The sequence below is a fragment of the Spea bombifrons genome, chromosome 7 (assembly GCF_027358695.1).
Source record: "Spea bombifrons isolate aSpeBom1 chromosome 7, aSpeBom1.2.pri, whole genome shotgun sequence".
Lineage (NCBI taxonomy): Eukaryota > Metazoa > Chordata > Amphibia > Anura > Pelobatidae > Spea > Spea bombifrons.
The window spans coordinates 37,057,692-37,080,564 of NC_071093.1; the positions used below are offsets into that span (position 1 = coordinate 37,057,692).

Below are 22,873 nucleotides of genomic sequence, written 5' to 3' on the forward strand. Positions count from 1 at the left end.
TAATAATAATATGAATAATATCTAGAACGCAAAGGATGTTGCAAGGACACAAGGTAAGAAGACACATAAAAACTGACATATGAACATTCATGTATTCTGATTCTTATAGGTGTCAACACATAGGTCAGCAAGTACCATACAGCTGGAATTGAAATCATGGCCACTGGCCAGAAACAGACTGCAATAAAACAGCAGCAGCCTTATCAGCTCATCAGACATTTTTCATAATATTGTACGTTTACATTAGTGGTTGGTACCCATGTTCTACATGAACATAATTTCAAGACAGTTAAAAACATTTGCAGCCTAAACAGAGAAAGCAAAACAATACTAGTAAAAAGGAAACCCACTTTCAAGCTAAGGAAAAAAACTGGCTAGATGGATGTAACTGTATTAGCTCAATAGAGTCCTTTGTCTTTGGTTGAGCCAATCTTGAAAAAGATGGAAAATCAAATAGGCCTTCCTCCTTTACAACATTTTCTATGATGAGCCAAGTACCACCAGCAGACATGGGACAGCAATAGTAATGGTGGGTACTGGAAGAATGTTGGAAGGCTCCACTTACTTCTTCTGAGAAGTAGACAAGTGTAGGCGAGCTGCCCCATCCAAGGGACCGCCTTATAATTACAGTACAAATTCCCAATTGTGTGGTTTGTGAAAAGCTAGAGAGACGGAGTAAAATTCAGTACTGGAAATATCAATACACTAGTAAGTGTCAGCCTTTGACACACATCTCAACTAACATCAGCAAAACTATTATGTAATCGGATAAACAAAAACAACAAGCTGTAGCTCGTTTTTACCCCTTAAGGACAATGGGCGGTCCCTAAACCCATTGAAAACAATGGATTTTGAGCCCGTACATGTACGGGCTTTGTCATTAAGGGGTTAATAAATAAAGCGTGTTGCATGGGTGACAGTTCCTCTTTAAGACTTGATCAAATTCAGCAAGATCTGTGGAGTAAGGATGTGGAACACCTGAAGATTACAAAGTAGTTTTCTGCACCTTTATAAAAAAAAAAAAAAGCCTGTATCTTAGCTGCCTCAATAGTAAATTGGTGCTCCAGATCACACATTTTATTTAAATACACAATGTAAAGAAACGAATAACTATATGTAATGTTTCTCTACAAGCTCTGTTAAGTGGTGGCATATCCACAGCCAACAGAGTTCCAGATCGTTAATTATTGATACAATTTGTGCTTGTAGGAGCCAACTCCACATCTATTTGGTCTGCGAGCAATACGTTTCAGAGGTCAGTAAATTATAATGTGGATTCTTAAAAAATCAACATTAGGAGAGTGAAATATATTAGCTCTTATTAAAACCAGAAATAAACTTAAGTACTTAGAAGGTATACAAAAAATATTAATTTAAGGTCCCAAGGTGTTCCTTGAGATCTAGAGGCAGACACAGGATTATTTCCCGATGCATATAATTTATTTCCCTTTATTCACCTAAAACTAGTAACAAGTTAGCACCTGTTCTGACAAGAATGTCGATAATCTATAGAACAATGTATAATCGAACCCCGATTTGATGTTTTGCTCCCTTGTTCAAAACAACAGAATAGTCCATAGTTATTTTTACGGACGATGAAAACAACTGAGATGGTCATTCGACCTGAGTATCTCTCTAAACAAGGAACAGTAAGGCAATCAGGGCCATTATTATCCGTTTTGTAATGGAGAGTGCTTCAAGTTTTGCAGGTCAGTAGTGGGGGTCGCAGTCTTCCACCAAGCTGTCAGTGATGTAATTGCTATTCAAGACAGTTTGATAAAAAGATTTTTCGGAAGCGCTGTTAACTGTCCACGCTACAACTTCGATACCTCTGAGGTTCCAATGGTCCACATACGCTCTGTAACGTAAGACAGAATAAAGTAATATAAAGTACTATTTACTTCTTTGAGTAGAGGGCACCAAACATTATATACCCCTAGGCCACTGGTAGGTTTGTCTTGTATACACACACATCATATTGTGTATTTTTAAGCAGTAGGGCATGAGAGACACAAGAAATCCAAGTACTCTGGTTGGAAGAAAAAAAGATTGCTTGAAGATGCATTTTGATTTGATATTCTCAATAATATCCTTTCATCTGTCCTAGGATCGGACATGCTTTACATTTCACATAGAAGATCGTAAAGGAATTCAGGAACGCTTGGGATGTGCACAAAGCTATCCTAAAGAATTAAGTAAAAACATGACTGAACAGTCTATGCCAAGAAATATTTGCAGAGAGCTGCAATATACGTGTATAGAGGAGCGCCTTTACTATTGCTTCCATACTGTAAAGTAAAAGTATTTCGTAGCACACAAGCTTGGTTTATTCAGTTTGACCTTCTTAAAAAAATAAAACCATTGAAGACTTACTTAGCTTTTAACCAAAGGCTTTGCTTGTTTGAACATCATCTTAATAAGAATTGTAAGTTACTCACTGTGAGATGTAATTCTTCTGCATAAGGAAAGCCGATACTCCACAGAGATCCCATAGTATGTTGTGTAGCCCCCAGTCCAGCAAAACATCCAGAAACATGTACCAGTGATGTTTTAATAAAGAATCAAATTTCTTTTTACCATCTCCGAAGTGACTAAGGCTCCACGGTCTGTGTGTGAGAGCGGTGACAACGTGTTGGTCTGCTTGTCTCATCTGAAAGCCAAGGAAATAGTAATAGCTTGTGCACGGTGCTCTCCCAACACACAAGAAGGTAGTCCAAAAACCCCAACTCGATGAAAATATCATGATTGAATTCCCAGATCCTTAGCTCACTGGCAGTATCATTCTAGACCCGAATGGTATAATTAATCCTCCCCAGTTTTTTCCACCCATCAAGAAAAGGGAGCAGCAGCTGGTAGGTAGAATCCCAATATGTTTATGGCCCCGCACTGCCTTATAGGAAATTCAGTCTTGTACATTGAACTCTAAATGAGTTGCCATAAAACAAACTCTGTGTTGCACACGTAAATATATTAAAGCTGCATACAGTCCTGGTATTGCTTGGGAATGTTTTACAGAACAGATTTCCAGGAGACCGCTGATTAAAGGCCCGGGAAACTTCTACTGAGGCTCCTTAGAATTCAGCTTGGAATGTGTGGCCATGTACTAGGTCGATCATGACTACGGATTCAATCTGTCTACTGAAAGACACAGATCTGTTGGGAGAAGTAAAACTCTAAATAAAAAATCTCACTTACTTTATAAATAACACTTGGTTCGAATGAACACACAATGCTGTTGTTATACAGATGAGGGTAATCCTTATACAATTTCCCGAGAGTTTTAGCAGCCTAATTAAAAAAAAAAAAGAGAGAGAATTTACGGTTTATAATTGTTAGCTCCTACTGGGAGCAGTTAGAAAAATAAGTAAAAACAGACAAATCATCTTCACCACTTATTTGAAAGCACAAAGCATGGCTGTACTAATCCCATAGTGGAGGGACCTACAGCACCTACTTTGTTGAGGCTAACTTTTCAATTCCAATTTTATACTCTTCACCATTGATGTCCAGTCTTTTGTATACTTAAAGATAACAAAATAGCACCAGAATGTGGCACATGAAAAAAAATAAAGGCGTGAGAAGGCTGAGATGTAGGTATCTGAGACAAAGAGGTGATCATTTTCGAAGGTCTTTGATGTACTTGAGTAAGCATAAAAAAAAATGATGTGCAAAATTTTAAATATAGATGCTTACCTACCTAATACTCTCCAAATCATATAACACATGGCCTCCTCTGATTGGCTAGTAGCTGATGTATTTTATAAAAAAAAAAAAGTCTTTAGTTTGAAGGGCAAAAAAATGCTACTTTCAAGAGGATCAACCTCACTTTAGTTGATAGAGGGAGGATAATACCCTTGACAACTCTTACAACGTTCTTTTCCCCTTTATAATGCTGGGCGAACATGGCTATCCTAAACAAGACAGAAGGTGTAATTTATAACACACATTTTAACTGGAGATTTAGTAAGACACATGCCGTGCGTATCATGGGATTTAAATATTCCCTGCGTGTGGACTATGCATCATAGCAGCCAGGGACGGTTATTTAATGTGACCATCTGGTAAATAGCGAGCACAGTGCACAAGCAAGAATGAAGGCAGACTCCAAGTAGGGAAGATACACAGGTGTATGAGTGTATTGAGTGAGACTGGTGTGGGGGCACTTGGCATTAATTGCCTCTGGCATGAAGATGGCAGCACTCCCTGTAAGCAGCAGAGGCACTTGAATAAACAGGAAAGAAATGTTAACCAAACAGTCTGCATTTCATTTACAAATACTTCAGATAAAGAATAACATTTTATCTCCGTTGTGGTTGAGGAATTGCTAGCACATGAACAGATGAAGTTTAAGTTCCACACTATGGTGCCATCGTTGCCATCGTTACTGCCCTCAACCGCCAACTTAATTGCACCTTCTAGTATAATAATAATAATAATAATAATAATAATAATATTATATATATATATATATATATATATATATATATATATATATATATCAAACAGTAATAGATTGGTTTACTTTACAAAGTGCATTCATATTTATTGTTTGATGAAAAGTACACTCTAAATCTGTGGTCACAGGTCTTTGATGCATAGTAAATGCACTTTAAAAAGCCAAGAAAAATCCACACTGAGAAGAGATATTTTTCAGAAATACATACGGGGTGGGTGAATTCAGCCACAGATCTAGAAAGGTAAAAGTGCCAGCAGGAGGTATACCTGATCAGCATGGCCTTTGACATCAAAGTAAATAATCAGATTGTAATGTATGCACTCTCTAACTGCCTCTTCCAATGTAGGAACCCTTTCTCCATGGAACTTGTCCCTGTGAAGAACAAAAAAAATAATAATTGAGATTTCCAGCATCTTTTGCTGGATAACCATTGAAGTAAATTATATAAACCATTAAAGCATGTGACATTATGGAGAAGCAGAGGCCACAGCCCACCCGCTACACAAACAGATTCCATTTCAGTAACTAAAAAATATTTATGCCATACCTATTGAAAAACAAAACTGGTAAGGGTCACAAACCATAAGAAGGATACAAAGAGGTCAAAGAAGCATGAGTAGATATAAATGACTATAAATGTAGAGAATGGGAGTAACGAGCGGCTGCTCCTTTACACAGTAGTATTTTACGCTCATTTTCAGTTCGCACTCACTGCAAGTGATGCTTAGCTGCGGCATTAAGCGTTTTGATGTGAGCGTAAGTGAGGTCATTCAACTTGCCAAATCCATCTGTTGTTCTTTCAACCGTGTCATCGTGCATGAGAATGGGAACTCCATCACTCGTAAACCCAAGATCCAATTCCACGCCAGTAGCGCCGTTCTTTGCAGCCTGCAACAAAATTGGGATAATTTTTACATAAACGGCCAAAATATTCGGCAGAACTGCACAAACCCACAATTGTGTCCAGGGTGGCCTACGAAAATCCCTCTCGTAGGCTTCGCAAGAAGAGGACATCATATCATTCAAATCATAATTAGCTGTTGAGTTTTGCATATCAATAGTGAAGGCTACGGCAAGAAATAAAATTCACTCCCATCTTCTCTGTCCATTACACTATGTTAAGCACTCCGTATGGATATCAAGATATGCGTTTCACATCATACACCGCTATAAAGGGCCAACCCCAATGAACGTCTGCTGCAGGAAGCATCAGGGTCTCCCTGTATAACGTATAGTTCAATCACACAGTTCTTCGCACATAGAATTATGCATCATACAGGGTTAACTCCGTTTTTCTTGCTGGAGAAAGAAGTCAGTGTTAATCCTTCATAATGAACAGTTGCGCAATAGAGTTAAATCCACAATCCTTCCCCCGAACCCCCCCTTTAGTGTATAAACACCGCACTCTACTGTTCTTGGGGTAGACCGGCTGCATGCTACGTGAACACAAAAACTGGCATCTCCAGCTGGTGTCCACAGTTACGTTAGTAGGCGGCCACTGGCCATAAAGTGCTAGAGCCACTTTGTCAACCCGGGTCAGGCCCTGATTAGAGCAGAAGACTTTTGCATTGCAGGTTGTCGTTAGGCAGCACTGGACGACTAATGGGATAATGAGTGCATTTCAGAGCTGTATTAGTTAAAGACCATTCCAGTGCCAGAAACCTGCTCTGGTGTATTAAAAGGGTTAATGCACAAGCGTATTAAACTAGTGGAAAGGTTAATGTGGTTTCTACAGGCTAACGAAAGGGTTAACGCCTGTGTACTCACCGTCCTGATCGCAGCCAGGGTGTTTTCAGGGGCATCGTGCCCCCCGCCTCGGTGAGCTATAGAAGAAACCTCACCCCGGGGCTTCAGCACCTGCAAGGCCCTGGTCCTCGGGATAGGCTGGAACCTGACGCAGAGCAGCAGGGAGAAAAGGCCGCAGATAAGGCATGAGGAGAGCAGCGGGCTGCGGGTGAGGAGCAGCAAGAACAGGAAGAGGGCGGTGTAACAGGCCAGCAGACTCTCGCCCCACAGCATGGTCAGTGGCTTGTAAGGCCCGATATAATGGCCCTGCGCAGCCCGAACCGGCTTCTCCTGCCTATTCGGCAGGCAGCACCAGAGCATCTGCAGCGGCGAGGCGGAACTGGCCGACGAGCGCTGATGTCACTATGCTATAGGCGGGTGACTCAGTACCAGCCAAGTACCGTCTTTAGGACCCAGGGATACCTGCCTGCCTGCCCGCCCTTTCCAGTAAACTACACTTTGTGGTCTATATGAGTGCATAGCAATACAATACAAAGTCATTACACTGCATCTGTACGGACAACGATGACGTCACATCTGTGCTACCCCCCTAAGTGCACTCACATTGGGGGTCCTCAGGCTCCCCTACACACACAAACATACTAACACAAGAGTAACACACCTATAACTACACATACTAACACAAACACATACTAATACACACTATTACATACTAACACACCTATAAATACACACACTAACATACTAAGACATACACTAATATACTAACACGTACACTCACATACTAATACTTACAGAGTAACACACCAATAAATACACATACTAACAGACTAACACTCAAACATACATACCAATACAACACAAACGTACTAACATTAACACACACATACTAAAAGGTAAAGGACAGCTGATTAACCCTAATTGCAATTATTAAACCAAAACAGAAGTTAAAGAAGATATCCTGGGAATCATAATTATGACATTTAACCCTGTGATATGTAATCACTTCTTGGTGACAAAATATGGGGGGGGGAGCAGTTTTTTGGGGGGTTAGCATGGTTGCATTTGTATGCTTATGTTACGTGATATATTATAAATATTATATACACACTCATTTCCATTCGTTGGGATAAGACCTGCATACCTAGTCTTTTTATGTCTTTTTTTGTGTACATCAAATATATAGGTTTTCAGCAGCCGGATCAGCTTTTAGCTTTTCGTTTTTCGTTTGTGCCTTTGTTTTTGCGTTAGCCAGATAACCCCGCCCACTCGATCGTGAATGGCTGATTCCATGCATATCTTAACTCCCGTTTGACTTGACTGTGAAACTGAGCAAATACTTTACAAGAATAGCTAAGATAAACATCATAATAATGCAAAGTAATCATGTTATTTTATAAATTACCCATAGAACATTGTAATACATTAATTAACAAAAAAAAGTTTAATTACTCGCCATAACCTAAAATCGGCAGTGTTTCATGGGACATAAATACCAGTGCGGTGTAGAGTATATCTGTTGGCTAAAATTTAAACAGTGCGCGATGGATTGTTCCCCTTGATAAAAGGACGGAGGTGTCTCCTTAGCAAAGTGATTGATATCCTCCTGTGAACTCCGTCTGCCAGCACGGGTCCGAGCCAACGGTGTCATGTCGCATCTCTGAGGGCCCTCTTTTGTATTAACCTAAATTATGTTATGAAATCATATATTATTTACATTATATTACAAAAAGCTCAGATTACGCTCATACTAAGGACCAGAGAAAACTCATGCCGATGTGTGTTTGACCCTGTGCTTACAGAATAGTGCAGCTCACGTTTGGTTTGGAGGCAGGAACTTCAATGTAGACGATCACAATGCTTGCATGAACACTTCTTTCACCCATATAACTCCTCATAGAGTCATAGGATACATGGAAAATGCTTGTTAAATTGATGACAGTGGGGCTGGGGGGATGTATATATAGACACACATTCTCAATGTGGGACACGCTTCTTAAACTAACCCTTGGGTTAAATGGTTAAAGAAAGAATCAGAAAGAATGGTGAAGTGCACAGGACGGAGGGAAAGGTTAAGGAGATAAGGGATGGACCCACATTTATATAAAACACAATAATGATAGGATGGTGAGTCACATTTTCATGGTTTTTATATTTTATCGAATATAAGATGAGGGTTTTTTTTTTAATATCCTTCGTCTTATAATTCAACCTCAAATAGAGGTCCGATTAATAACACTAAGATACAGATCCCCTGCAGTGCTGCAGGGGAACTGGACCCTCCTCCTCTCTGACAGCCAGCAGGCGTTTGTGCGATGCGCACAGACATCCAGGGCCGGCCCTACTATGGAGCAGAGTGGGGCAATCGCCCCAGGTGGCATTTTTGAAGAGGCGGCACTTTGCCTCCCCAAGAAATGCTTTAGGACCACCAGCAAGCTATTATTAGTTTGTCTGCGGTCTGCGGACCTAATGCACACTGCGCAGAGCGTCTTCTCCTCCGTGATTGGAGGTCAAATCTCGCGTGGCAGCATTAGTTTCCCGGAGAGCGCGGGATGACGTCAGGCATCACATCAGGGCTCACGGTGGTGGTGGGGGGTGTCATGTCATTTCACACTTCGTCCCACGAAAGCACAATGTCTTGGGCCGAATGCTGCAGACATCCTAAGCTTATCTGGAGTATAAGGCATATCAGAGGGCAGAGGGCGTCTAGGTGGTATAAGGCATATCTGGGGGGGCAGAGGGGTATATATAGGGGTATAAGGCATATCTGGGTAGGGAAGAGTGGCATATCTGGGGTATAAGGCATATCTGGGAGCCAGTGTGGCAAGCCTGGGCTCAGATGTGCATAACTGAAATGCATTTTTCTCAAAGTTTTTTTTATTCAGCTGTTTGTTTTAACAAACAGTTGTTTAAAATAAACGAAAAATGTACATTCATTTTTTTTAAGCCGATTAATCGAAAAAAAGAATCGGCCAACTAATCGACACATACTAATACAAACTAGCATATTAATTCTCATACACACATACTAATACACACACTAACATACTAACACTCACAGAGTAACACACCTATACACACACACACACTAACATTAACACACATACTAACATACTAACACACACACATAGTAAAACACACTAACATACTAACAGTTACACACATGCTAATACACACACTAACATGCTAACACACACACACACATACTAATACACCCACTCTAACAATACTAACACTTGAACACACACATACTAATACAGCCACTAACACACTATCACTTATATACAGACACACAAACTAACACACACATACTAATACCTACAGACTAACACACCTACTAACACACAATAACATACTAACATACACATACTAATTGGCACATGGTTATACACATACTAATACATACATACTAACACACATACCAATACCCACAGACTCACACACACATCCTAACACACATACTTATACACACACTAATAAACTTATACACACAAACACACATGTGCTAATACACACCGAAACATGCTTACACACATATATGCTGACACATACTAATATACACACTGTAACATACAAAGACACACACTCACTTGCACACAATTACATATTCACACACAATTTTATCTCACAGACTCCTCACACTCTGCTTGCATCGGAGTCCCAAGAAATGACATCATATCCCATGTGCTCACCCCTGTTATCTCTATTTTGTACCAGCTCTGGATGTTTCCTGGGTATGAGGGTATCACAGGGTTATACAGCCCCAATAATGTGTGTGGAAAAACTGCCCAAAATAATTACTGTCCCTGACACCCCACCAAAGTAGAATGTACAATACCCATTCTTCAAAATGAATAAATAGAGAAATAAAGCGGCCCTCTTTCTCCATGGCCTGATGATTCTTTTCCATGGCCACTAAGTTAAGCAGCCAATCAGAGGCAAGAAAGCGATTACATTTAAATAAATTGGAGCATATTGAACGCAAAGACACAGGGGTCTAAACTGCCGTGACAGAGGCCCCTGCATTGCTGGCAGTACAATGTCTAGAGGGGGCCCCCAGCAACTCTCACCCTGCCCCCTACCCAGGTGGGCCGAGACTGGCCTACCTCCTTCTGAGCTGACAAAGGTAAGGAGGTAGGTGTATATGTGTGTGTGTAAAAATCAATATGTTTATATCCAAAAGTATGTTACTGTGTGTGTATTTAAGTAAGGATGTTTCTATGTGTGTGTGGGTAAGTATGGTAGATTGTGTAAGCGTGTTTGTGTGTGTATCTGTGTTAATGGCTTTAATATGGATTCTGGGTAAAATTACAGTTGTCGTTGTCGCTGTCTTTGTGGTCAAAAAATGCAAACGTTGACGGAATAAAGATTATCAACTCAAGGTTTATTTTTGTAATTTGCCAGTGATTTGTAGATGAAATATTTAATACCTGTAATGTTTTAACCGCAGAATGTGTTTGTTCATTAGTTGTATAAAATAACCCATGTTGCCCAAAAAATAAAATAACTGCATCTCTATCTTTGGTTCCTGTGTTTCTCCATGGCCATTTCAAAGGTTTGATGGTGCGTAGATGCTCTATGTACATTCTTTCTCCCACCTTTCTCTTGTTTAAAATACACTGTGTAAATAAAACATATTTCCATCTATTCACTAAAGTGTCTGTGCTTATGAGTTGAGAACAAAAAAAAAAATTCACTGCAAAAAATACTTGAATGCGTTAGACTTCATTTCAACTTTTACATTTGCTAATTCATAATTAGAACTTCAAAGAAATTACTCGCAGGGAGAACTGCAAGAATGTGAGTTAAGAAAAATGCAGTAAATACACCCCGCTGTGTGATAATATTGGAAGAAGAGCGACAGACACCTACTAGTCTCCTTCAGATCTAGTTCAAAATGGAAACCTTTCTGCACTCAGAGAAGGAACAGAAAGTGAAAAACACACATTCAGGTAATTTGGAAATCAGTTTCTTATATATTTGTCTCTCTTCTCAACAACGTATTCAGGTTGACTCAGTAAAAAGCAAGTGCATGTGAGCTGTGAGAATATGTCAGCGCAACTTACTAGGTCACTATTGTCTACTTGCATTTACACTCACATAAAATAACATCTCACTCATCACTCCAGTGCGACAGAGTCAAGTTGTTTTTCAAATCAATTCATCAACCCAAGAGTTGCTTGAACGTTCCGATCTCAACATAACAAAGTGACGCAGCGCAGATACATGTACTCTGTGGGGTGCAGAAAGCCAAAAGAAATGAATGGTCTATCTGTGTAACATTGTAAAGGAGACACTTTATTCCTGAGTAAAGATACAGTTCCAGGTCACACCAGCTGTCATCCATCCCGTATGATTGAGGTCTTTCAGATCACAGTTTGTCTTTTGTCATCATTGCTGTATTTCTACTTAAAAAAAAATCAATACATACTTACAATTCCAATAATATAAAAGGAAAAATATGTAATAAATTCAGTTATGAATTATAAAAAGAGGAAGAAGATTTAAAATGAAGACACCGTTAGATCAGATGTCATTGAATTTATATGTTACATGAATCATTATGTCGCCTTCATGGGTCATCGTGAAACATCCTCAGGGACAAACATATGGAACATAATATGACATTGGGAAAATATAAAGCTTAGTCGATCTATAATGATTCATCCCTTTGCCAGGGATCACTGACCAACTGGTTGCATGAAAAGTGTCTAAATGCTCCTAGTGAAATACCCTCGGTGGTCTCCTCTCCAAAAATATGTACTTTTGTTTGGGTATTTTCAGCTGGTGGACCACTAAAGCAGGCGTAGGCGTCACAAAATATAGTTAAAAAAGTTCAAGTTTGGAAAAGGTAATGGCCATGTTGTGCCTCGTAACTTCCCAAACCTATAAAAATGTGTGCATGTGGGATATTTCTGTCATCTAGAGATGCAGCTGAATACATTTTGGTGAATTTATCTGCAGTTACATGAAAGATTGGTCACCAAATAATTGGATGATAACTGTCCAAATGCTCCACGTGAAATACCCTGGGCGGTGTTCTCCCTTAAATTAATTTCTTTTGGTGGGGGGGGGGGTTGAGTCGGTGGGCTGCTAATCAGTGCAAAACGAGACATAGGCCTCAGAAAATAACATTTTACATTAAAAAACCTTTATATGTTTATTTCAAATTCAGATCACTTACATTAATATATTTTGTGATATTTTGGTCAACTGGATTAGTTTGGGGCCATTTTCATAATAAAATATTGGGAAATTGTTTTTATTATTTCAATGTATTATTTATACTAAATATTGGACTATACAACTAAAGATGGTATTAAAAGCAAATTCTATCTATCCTTAAGAAAAAATATATAATTTCTGTGGATGCACAAAAAAAATAAAAAAAAGTTGAAATCAATACTATATCAAGTATATTCTTCACAGATTGATGGAAGTAATGCTCCTTTGAAGTCATTTATAAAATCTAAAGAAATCTAAAACCATAGAGCAATATGAAGCATTGTTTGCATTCAAAAATGTAAGCCAGACCAGGTTTAACATTTTCCTCCTCTTGGCAGATGATAGAATTCGCTTGCATCATAATGCTGTATGATGTCACAATGCTCTATTGAAGACATAAAAGAGGAAAACCACCTGAAGGAGGTCACTTGTTACAAATAGCCTGAAAGGTGAACAGTAACATAAGCTGTGGATTGTGTTTTATACACCTTGCGCTTCTGATTATTATTTGTGTGAGTATACCACTGTTTGCCAGCCAAGAGTTAAGAGTCCATTTTATTTAAGCCGTTTGAAATTAGTTTTCAAATAGTTTTTTTTGGGGGGGAGGGGTCTGGACAGCTACATCATGTGTTCATCTTGCTTTAACACCTAGAATTTGTCACCTATCATAAACACATATATATTGGTAAAAGAAAAGGTCAATATAGGTGAATCTACATAGACTCCCAAAAAATGTCATTTAATTTATTTGAAAAAAATGTATGAGTAATATGGTTGAAAAATGAACATAATTGTATTAATAAGATTTGTACATGTTGCCTTCACACAATACAAGCATCCCCATGAAACTGTTCATGCTGAGTTGTATCCTGTTGTATGTAGGATTTTTTTTTCTAAATCTAATTCTCTAAGTGGAGAAACATACTTTATTTAATGCATCATTTACCACAAATGAACAAGAGACCTTTTCCATATGATGTAAAAATTTGTATTTGTCTTCAAGATAGTAAATGTCTGCACTATTTTTTTTTTAGATTCCAAAGAAATATGGGACAAATTGTCTGTTTGGGAGAGTGTTTGGGATGCATCTATGAGGCTTTGGAAACCTCTTTCAAGCTGAAATTTACACCGGTTAGTTCATGAGCTATTTTCCAGTTTTCCATAGATCTGTGTGATTTGCTCTCCAAAGAGTCTGCACCATGCGGAACACCAGAATGGAATGTTCTGGCATTCTACATTACGCAGTCACTAAAGGAAGCAAATTGTAGAATTCTTTATCACAAAGATGGAAACCTAACAATTTTCTGTATTTTCAGAGTCAAGTATCTGTGACCACATGGGCACCATCTAAAGAAGCCATCTTTGTTAAGAAGGAAGAGAATGAGGATATTGGCCTGGAGCTCATTCAGAATGGCAATTTTGTGCAGATACTGAGTGTAAAGAAAAATGGTGTTGCAGACAGGAGTGGAAAGTTCTGCCCAGGTAAGAGAGACTAAAACCTTGTTCGATCCATTGAAAGGAGATCTGCTTCTTAATTGTATAGACAAATATTTTATGCTGCAACAATAGATGTATATTGAAAAATATTCAGGTTTTCATATTGGTGTTATATTTTGTTTTTCCATAGGTGACATTCTGGCAAGGTTCAGCAAAACTCTTGTTATGGATGAAACTGTAGAAAAGGTGCATGAGCTGTGGGGAAAGTGGCCAGTTGGGAAAAAAGTACCTGTGCTGGTCTTTACAGACTTTCTTCCGTTGCCGGAAATACACCCTGAAGGCAATGAAGCATTTCCGAAAGCAGAGTGAGTATATTTAAAGGTTTACACATTTTGCTTATCATATCAAAAATGTTGAAACAGCCCTGATCATGACAGGTACAAGAATAATAAAAAAAACAGCCCATCCTTAAGGTTTAATGGGATATATACCTTCTCTGTGCCAACGCTAAAAATCAGGATGATGTTAATGTATTTGATAGATAAACACTGTATGCCAGTATTTAAAGTTTTTTCTTTTCTTTTCTCCTAGTGAAACCTCCCAGGATGATACATTAAAACATCTTGTTGTCCTCAGTGTTGGAAACAGAATGTGCTGTGACGTCGTGATACATCCAGTACGTGAGGAAGACTTTCCATCTTTCACAGAAGAAGAGGAACAATATCTGGGAGATGCTCTTACTTCTTCGGACGGTACAGAGCGTTTTGACCCGAATCATCTTGTCCTGAGCGTTGGCACGAGTGTTTATTGCTCTGTGACATTACACCCTGTACCTGAAGCGGAAGAAGCACAAGTACAATACGGACCCCAGCCCAAACAATTATCTCCCCAGCAGAACACACCAACACCAGCTTGTTCTGAGGAGACTAAAGATAATCGGTCAAAACTTTTCAGACTTATTAAAAGATGTCGCAATTTTTTTCCCTGTAAAAAAAAATGAAGATACATCTACTTCACTGAAATATGCGGACGTCTGTAAAGTTAAAGGAATTGTCAGCCCTGGTGCTTGTAGGCATACCTGGCAACCTCTCGGCTACGGCTACCAGGAGCCTTCCCTTGCGGGACGCGGCCAGGACTGCACGCTGACATCGGCGGGCGGTCCCGCTGACGGCAGCAGGTAACACCCCCATTTCAAGGAAAAAAATGGGCGGGGAGCGGGGCGTGTCAAGACTTGTGCATTAAGACTTAAGCATTTAAATTACTGCAAAAGTTAATGTCAACAACTTTTGCTCAATTTGTGAGGGACCCCAATAAAAACGAATGAAAACCCTCCAAATTTTTGATAGCTTCTTTCGTCTGCTATAGCTGAGTATTCATTCTCCCTCCTGTTTGGATTTACTGGGAGTTGCCAGCGTTCAATTAGCAGCTGTAACATTTCAAAGCTTCACAGAACGAAATCCCACTTTGGGCAAAGTTCCCAGAAAATCTGGGCAAACGTTCAAGTTGTTCTGCCTGTTCAGCTTCTACGACTGAAAAGGATCTAACAGCTGCCAGTGGGGAGGGGGCACCAGAGGTTATACACAGGGTACCAAAAAAGGCTGTAGCTAACAACTGCAATACCAGAGATACTTATACTAAAAAAAATTATATTATTTTATTTATTATAACAAATTATATGTATTTCTTTTTCTTTCATGCATATCCAACTCTTTAAAGGCTGACTGCATTAGCAATATAATATTTAAAGGTCATTATTTTTCAAAGGAAAAAAAGGTGATTTGTGTGCTTAATGTAATTCTCCTAAAAAAAAGCATAATGACCTTAGATGTATATAAATGACACAACCAAGTTCAGAAATATAGATAAATATGAAAACGTATTGATAAACAGTCCCAAAGTTATATATATATATATATTTTTTTTTTTTAATTCGGGAAGGGTTATGGGGATGTTCCATTGTTTGCTCTGTAACTTCCAAAGCTCAGAAAAACAACCTATGCATGTGGGGTATTTCTGGAAACTATATTTCTATATATTTTGATGAGTATTTAGTTCTGCAGTTGCATCTAATTTGTGTCAAACAATCCAAAACGATATGGAATGGTTGGTGAAAAAAACAAAAAAACAACCATTTTTTTTTATTTTTAAATGTATTATTCAACATAAATGTTCGACTATACACCTGGAAATGGAATCATGAGAAGGCTCTGTCTATCCTTGAAAAAAAATATATCATTTTTGCGTGTGCACAAAAAATCCGAATCAGGGTTAAAGCAATATATGAAAAAGTGTCTGTTTTTTCGGCACAAAACACCCACAGTAACTTTGTTAAGGTATTTATGTTACTGTTTGTATGTGTGTTAGTGTGTGCAAATATGTTGCTGTATGTGTGTTAATGTTTGTATGTTACTGTGTGTGTTAAACTCAAGGTTTTGTTTTTTTATGTGCCAGGAATTTGTAGATATAATATTTTACTGCAGAATGTGTTTTTTTCATTACTTTGATTACATAAGCTATTTTGTCCTAAATAATTGAATAGCTGTGTCTTTGGTTCCCACAAATGTGTTTGTTCTGTGAGTATGAATGTATCGTTGTGTCCTAAAGCCCAAAAAATCTCAATTACCGTATTTGCTCGATTATAAGAAGACCCCCCCCAAATCTGAATATTAATTTAGGAAAAAAAGAAAAAGCCAGAATATAAGAAGACCGGTAAATGTTAATTTATGTAAACAATTTAAACTATTTTTTTAATAAAAGCTATGATTGAGAAAAATGTTTTGGTTTTTTTCCCTTTTATTTTCCAACCTGCCATCCCCAGTTATGCACATCTGCCCCCAGGCTTGCCCCCAGAAATGCCTTATACACCATATATGCTACTGTGCCCCATGATATGCCTTTTAACCCTCTAAATGCCACTGTGCCCCATGATATGCCTTTTAACCCTCTATATGCCACTGTGCCCCATGATATGCCTTTTGACCCCCTATGTGCCACTCTGCCTCCAGAAATGCCTTATACCCCTTATATGACACTCTGGCATTTAGGGGGTTAAAAGGCATATTATGGGGCAGAGTGGCATATAGGGAGGTATAAAGCATTTCAGGAGGCAGATGGCTTATAGAGGGTTAAAAGGCATTTCTGGAGGCAGAGTGGCATTAAGGGGGTTAAAAGGCATTTCATAGAGCACTCTGCCTACAGAAATGCCTTATGTCCCCCATTTAACACCCTCCCCCCCAAAAAAAACAACCTTACCGGTGCTTCTGACTCCCAGTGTGTTGTCCGGGCAGCAGGTAGACGTCTACGCGATTCGCGTAGGCAACTTCTGCTGCAGCCTATTCTGCAGGCAGCACCAGAGCATCTGCAGCGGCGAGGCGGAACTGGCCGACGAGCGCTGATGTCACTATGTTATAGGCGGGTGACTCAGTACCAGCCAAGTACCGTCTTTAGGACCCAGGGATACCTGCCTGCCCTTTCCAGTGAACTACCCTTTGTGGTCTATATGAGTGCATAGCAATACAATACAGAGTAATTACACTGCATCTGTACGGACAACGATGACGTCACATCTGTGCTACCCCCCCCCAAGTGCACTCACATTGGGGGTCCTCAGGCTCCCCCTACACACACAAACATACTAACACAAGAGTAACACACCTATAACTACACATACTAACACACCCACACATACTAATACACACTATAACATACTAACACACCTATAAATACACACACTAACATACTAAGACATACACTAATATACTAACACGTACACTCACATACTAATACTTACAGAGTAACACACCAATAAATACACATACTAACAGACTAACACTCAAACATACATACCAATACAACACAAACGTACTAACATTAACACACACATACTAAAAGGTAAAGGACAGCTGATTAACCCTAATTGCAATTATTAAACCAAAACAGAAGTTAAAGAAGATATCCTGGGAATCATAATTATGACATTTAACCCTGTGATATGTAATCACTTCTTGGTGACAAAATATGGGGGGGGGGGCAGTTTTTTGGGGGGTTAGCATGGTTGCATTTGTATGCTTATGTTACGTGATATATTATAAATATTATATACACACTCATTTCCATTCGTTGGGATAAGACCTGCATACCTAGTCTTTTTATGTCTTTTTTTGTGTACATCAAATATATAGGTTTTCAGCAGCCGGATCAGCTTTTAGCTTTTCGTTTGTGCCTTTGTTTTTGCGTTAGCCAGATAACCCCGCCCACTCGATCGTGAATGGCTGATTCCATGCATATCTTAACTCCCGTTTGACTTGACTGTGAAGCTGAGCAAATACTTTACAAGAATAGCTAAGCTAAACATCATAATAATGCAAAGTAATCATGTTATTTTATAAATTACCCATAGAACATTGTAATACATTAATTAACAAAAAAAAGTTTAATTACTCGCCATAACCTAAAATCGGCAGTGTTTCATGGGACATAAATACCAGTGCGGTGTATAGTATACCTGTTGGCTAAAATTTAAAAAGTGCGCGATGGATTGTTCCCCTTGATAAAAGGACGGAGGTGTCTCCTTGGCAAAGTGATTGATATCCTCCTGTGAACTCCGTCTGCCAGCACGGGTCCGAGCCAACGGTGTCATGTCGCATCTCTGAGGGCCCTCTTTTGTATTAACCTAAGTTATGTTATGAAATCATATATTATTTACATTATATTACAAAAAGCTCAGATTACGCTCATACTAAGGACCAGAGAAAACTCATGCACGTGTGTTTGACCCTGTGCTTACAGAATAGTGCAGCTCACGTTTGGTTTGGAGGCAGGAACTTCAATGTAGACGATCACAATGCTTGCATGAACACTTCTTTCACCCATATAACTCCTCATAGAGTCATAGGATACATGGAAATGCTTGTTAAATTGATGACAGTGGGGCTGGGGGGATGTATATATATATAGACACACATTCTCAATGTGGGACACACTTCTTAAACTAACCCTTGGGTTAAATGGTTAAAGAAAGAATCAGAAAGAATGGTGAAGTGCACAGGACGGAGGGAAAGGTTAAGGAGATAAGGGATGGACCCACATTTATATAAAACACAATAATGATAGGATGGTGAGTCACATTTTTATGGTTTTTATATTTTATCGAATATAAGATGAGGGTTTTTTTTAATATCCTTCGTCTTATAATTCAACCTCAAATAGAGGTCCGATTAATAACACTAAGATACAGATCCCCTGCAGTGCTGCAGGGGAACTGGACCCTCCTCCTCTCTGACAGCCAGCAGGCGTTTGTGCGATGCGCACAGACATCCAGGGCCGGCCCTACTATGGAGCAGAGTGGGGCAATCGCCCCAGGTGGCACTTTTGAAGAGGCGGCACTTTGCCTCCCCAAGAAATGCTTTAGGACCACCAGCAAGCTATTATTAGTTTGTCTGCGGTCTGCGGACCTAATGCACACTGCGCAGAGCGTCTTCTCCTCCGTGATTGGAGGTCAGATCTCGCGTGGCAGCATTAGTTTCCCGGAGAGCGCGGGATGACGTCAGGCATCACGTCAGGGCTCACGGTGGTGGTGGGGGGTGTCATGTCATTTCACACTTCGCCCCACGCAGCACAATGTCTTGGGCCGAATGCTGCAGACATCCTACGCTTATCTGGGGTATAAGGCATATCAGAGGGCAGAGGGCGTCTAGGTGGTATAAGGCATATCTGGGGGGGCAGAGGGGGATATATAGGGGTATAAGGCATATCTGGGTAGGGAAAAGTGGCATATCTGGGGTATAAGGCATATCTGGGAGGCAGTGTGGCAAGCCTGGGCTCAGATGTGCATAACTGAAATGCATTTTTCTCAAAGTTTTTTTCATTCTGCTGTTTGTTTTAACAAACAGTTGTTTAAAATAAACGAAAAATGTACATTCATTTTTTTAATCCGATTAATCGAAAAAAGAATCGGCCAACTAATCGACACATACTAATACAAACTAGCATATTAATTCTCATACACACATACTAATACACACACTAACATACTAACACTCACAGAGTAACACACCTATACACACATACACACACACACTAACATTAACACACATACTAACATACTAACACACACACATAGTAATACACACTAACATACTAACAGTTACACACATGCTAATACACACACTAACATGCTAACACACACACACACATACTAATACACCCACTCTAACAATACTAACACTTGAACACACACATACTAATACAGCCACTAACACACTATCACTTATATACAGACACACAAACTAACACACACATCCTAATACCTACAGACTAACACACCTACTAACACACAATAACATACTAACATACACATACTATTTGGCACATGGTTATACACATACTAATACATACATACTAACACACATACCAATACCCACAGACTCACACACACATCCTAACACACATACTTATACACACACTAATAAACTTATACACACAAACACACATGTGCTAATACACACCGAAACATGCTTACACACATATATGCTGACACATACTAATATACACACTGTAACATAGAAAGACACACACTCACTTGCACACAATTACATATTCACACACAATTTTATCTCACAGACTCCTCACACTCTGCTTGCATCGGAGTCCCAAGAAATGACATCATATCCCATGTGCTCACCCCTGTTATCTCTATTTTGTACCAGCTCTGGATGTTTCCTGGGTATGAGGGTATCACAGGGTTATACAGCCCCAATAATGTGTGTGGAAAAAATGCCCAAAATAATTACTGTCCCTGACACCCCACCAAAGTAGAATGTACAATACCCATTCTTTAAAATGAATAAATAGAGAAATAAAGCGGCCCTCTTTCTCCATGGCCTGATGATTCTTGCCACTAAGTTAAGCAGCCAATCAGAGGCAAGAAAGCGATTACATTTAAATAAATTGGAGCATATTGAACGCAAAGACACAGGGGTCTAAACTGCCGTGACAGAGGCCCCTGCATTGCTGGCAGTACAATGTCTAGAGGGGGCCCCCAGCACCTCTCAGCCTGCCCCCTACCCAGGTGGGCCGAGACTGGCCTACCTCCTTCTGAGCTTACAAAGGTAAGGAGGTAGGTGTATATGTGTGTGTGTAACAATATATATGTTTATATCCAAAAGTATGTTACTGTGTGTGTATTTAAGTAAGGATGTTTCTATGTGTGTGTGGGTAAGTATGGTAGATTGTGTAAGCGTGTTTGTGTGTGTATCTGTGTTAATGGCTTTAATATGGATTCTGGGTAAAATTACAGTTGTCGTTGTCTCTGTCTTTGTGGTCAAAAAATGCAAACGTTGACGGAATAAAGATTATCAACTCAAGGTTTATTTTTTTAATTTGCCAGTGATTTGTAGATAAAATATTTAATACCTGTAATGTTTTAACTGCAGAATGTGTTTGTTCATTAGTTGTATAAAATAACCCATGTTGGCCAAAAAATAAAATAACTGCATCTCTATCTTTGGTTCCTGTGTTTCTCCATGGCCATTTCAAAGGTTTGATGGTGCGTAGATGCTCTATGTACATTCTTTCTCCCACCTTTCTCTTGTTTAAAATACACTGTGTAAATAAAACATATTTCCATCTATTCACTAAAGTGTCTGTGCTTATGAGTTGGGAAAAAAAAAAAAATCACTGCAAAAAAAACTTGAATGCGTTAGACTTCATTTCAACTTTTACATTTGCTAATTCATAATTAGAACTTCAAAGAAATTACTCGCAGGGAGAACTGCAAGAATGTGAGTTAAGAAAAATGCAGTAAATACACCCCGCTGTGTGATAATATTGGAAGAAGAGTAACAGACACCTACTAGTCTCCTTCAGATCTAGTTCAAAATGGAAACCTTTCTGCACTCAGAGAAGGAACAGAAAGTGAAAAACACACATTCAAGTAATTTGGAAATCAGTTTCTTATATATTTGTCTCTCTTCTCAACAACGTATTCAGGTTGACTCAGTAAAAAGCAAGTGCATGTGAGCTGTGAGAATATGTCAGCGCAACTTACTAGGTCACTATTGTCTACTTGCATTTACACTCACATAAAATAACATCTCACTCATCACTCCAGTGCGACAGAGTCAAGTTGTTTTTCAAATCAATTCATCAACCCAAAAGTTGCTTGAACGTTCCGATCTCAACATAACAAAGTGACGCAGCGCAGATACATGTACTCTGTGGGGTGCAGAAAGCCAAAAGAAATGAATGGTCTATCTGTGTTACATTGTAAAGGAGACACTTTATTCCTGAGTAAAGATACAGTTCCAGGTCACACCAGCTGTCATCCATCCCGTATGATTGAGGTCTTTCTGCCTCAACGAATATTTCTGTTCAGTTTTTACAGATGAGAATGATGGAATGGGACCTCAGTTGGGAAAAAAGACTGAATCATTTGAAATATGTGAGTTTATCGAGGCGGAGGTTTTACTTCAGTTGTCTAAGGTAAAGACAAATAAGTCGATGGGGCCTGATGGGATACACCCCAAGTTATTAAAAGAGCTTGGGGGTGTACTAGCAAAACCGTTAACTGATATATTTAACGAATCATTGGTAACGGGAGTTGTCCCTGGGGATTGGAAAGTAGCGAATGTTGTGCCCATTCACAAAAAAGGCAGTAGGGAGGAGTCGGGCAACTACAGGCCAGTTAGTCTTACATCTGTAGTGGGAAAATTAATGGAAAAAATGTTAAAGGAAAGGATTGTTGAACATCTGAAGTCACATGGCTTTCAAGATCAAAAACAACATGGGTTTTCCTCAGGAAGATCTTGCCAAACAAATCTTATTGATTTTTTTGATTGGGTGACTAAAGTCATTGATCAGGGTGGTGCAGTAGACATTGCGTATCTGGATTTCAGTAAGGCCTTTGACACTGTCCCACATAGAAGACTTATAAATAAACTGCAATCTCTGGGTTTAGATCCCAATGTTGTTGAATGGATTAAGGAGTGGCTGAGTGACAGAAAACAGAGG

At 39.3% G+C, this 22,873-nt stretch overlaps 1 protein-coding gene across 1 annotated transcript; it reads right to left on the reverse strand.

Annotated features, from left to right (window-relative positions):
• Window positions 1–1,418: 1,418 nt before the first annotated feature.
• GDE1 (glycerophosphodiester phosphodiesterase 1) lies at window positions 1,419–6,556 on the reverse strand. Its single transcript, XM_053471313.1, has 6 exons — window positions 6,224–6,556; window positions 5,169–5,344; window positions 4,723–4,828; window positions 3,196–3,288; window positions 2,439–2,650; window positions 1,419–1,858 (listed from the first exon to the last, which is right to left on the reverse strand). The coding sequence occupies exons 1-6, from the start codon at window positions 6,473–6,475 to the stop codon at window positions 1,711–1,713; spliced, it is 987 nt and encodes a 328-aa protein (XP_053327288.1). The 5' UTR covers window positions 6,476–6,556; the 3' UTR covers window positions 1,419–1,710.
• Window positions 6,557–22,873: the final 16,317 nt, after the last annotated feature.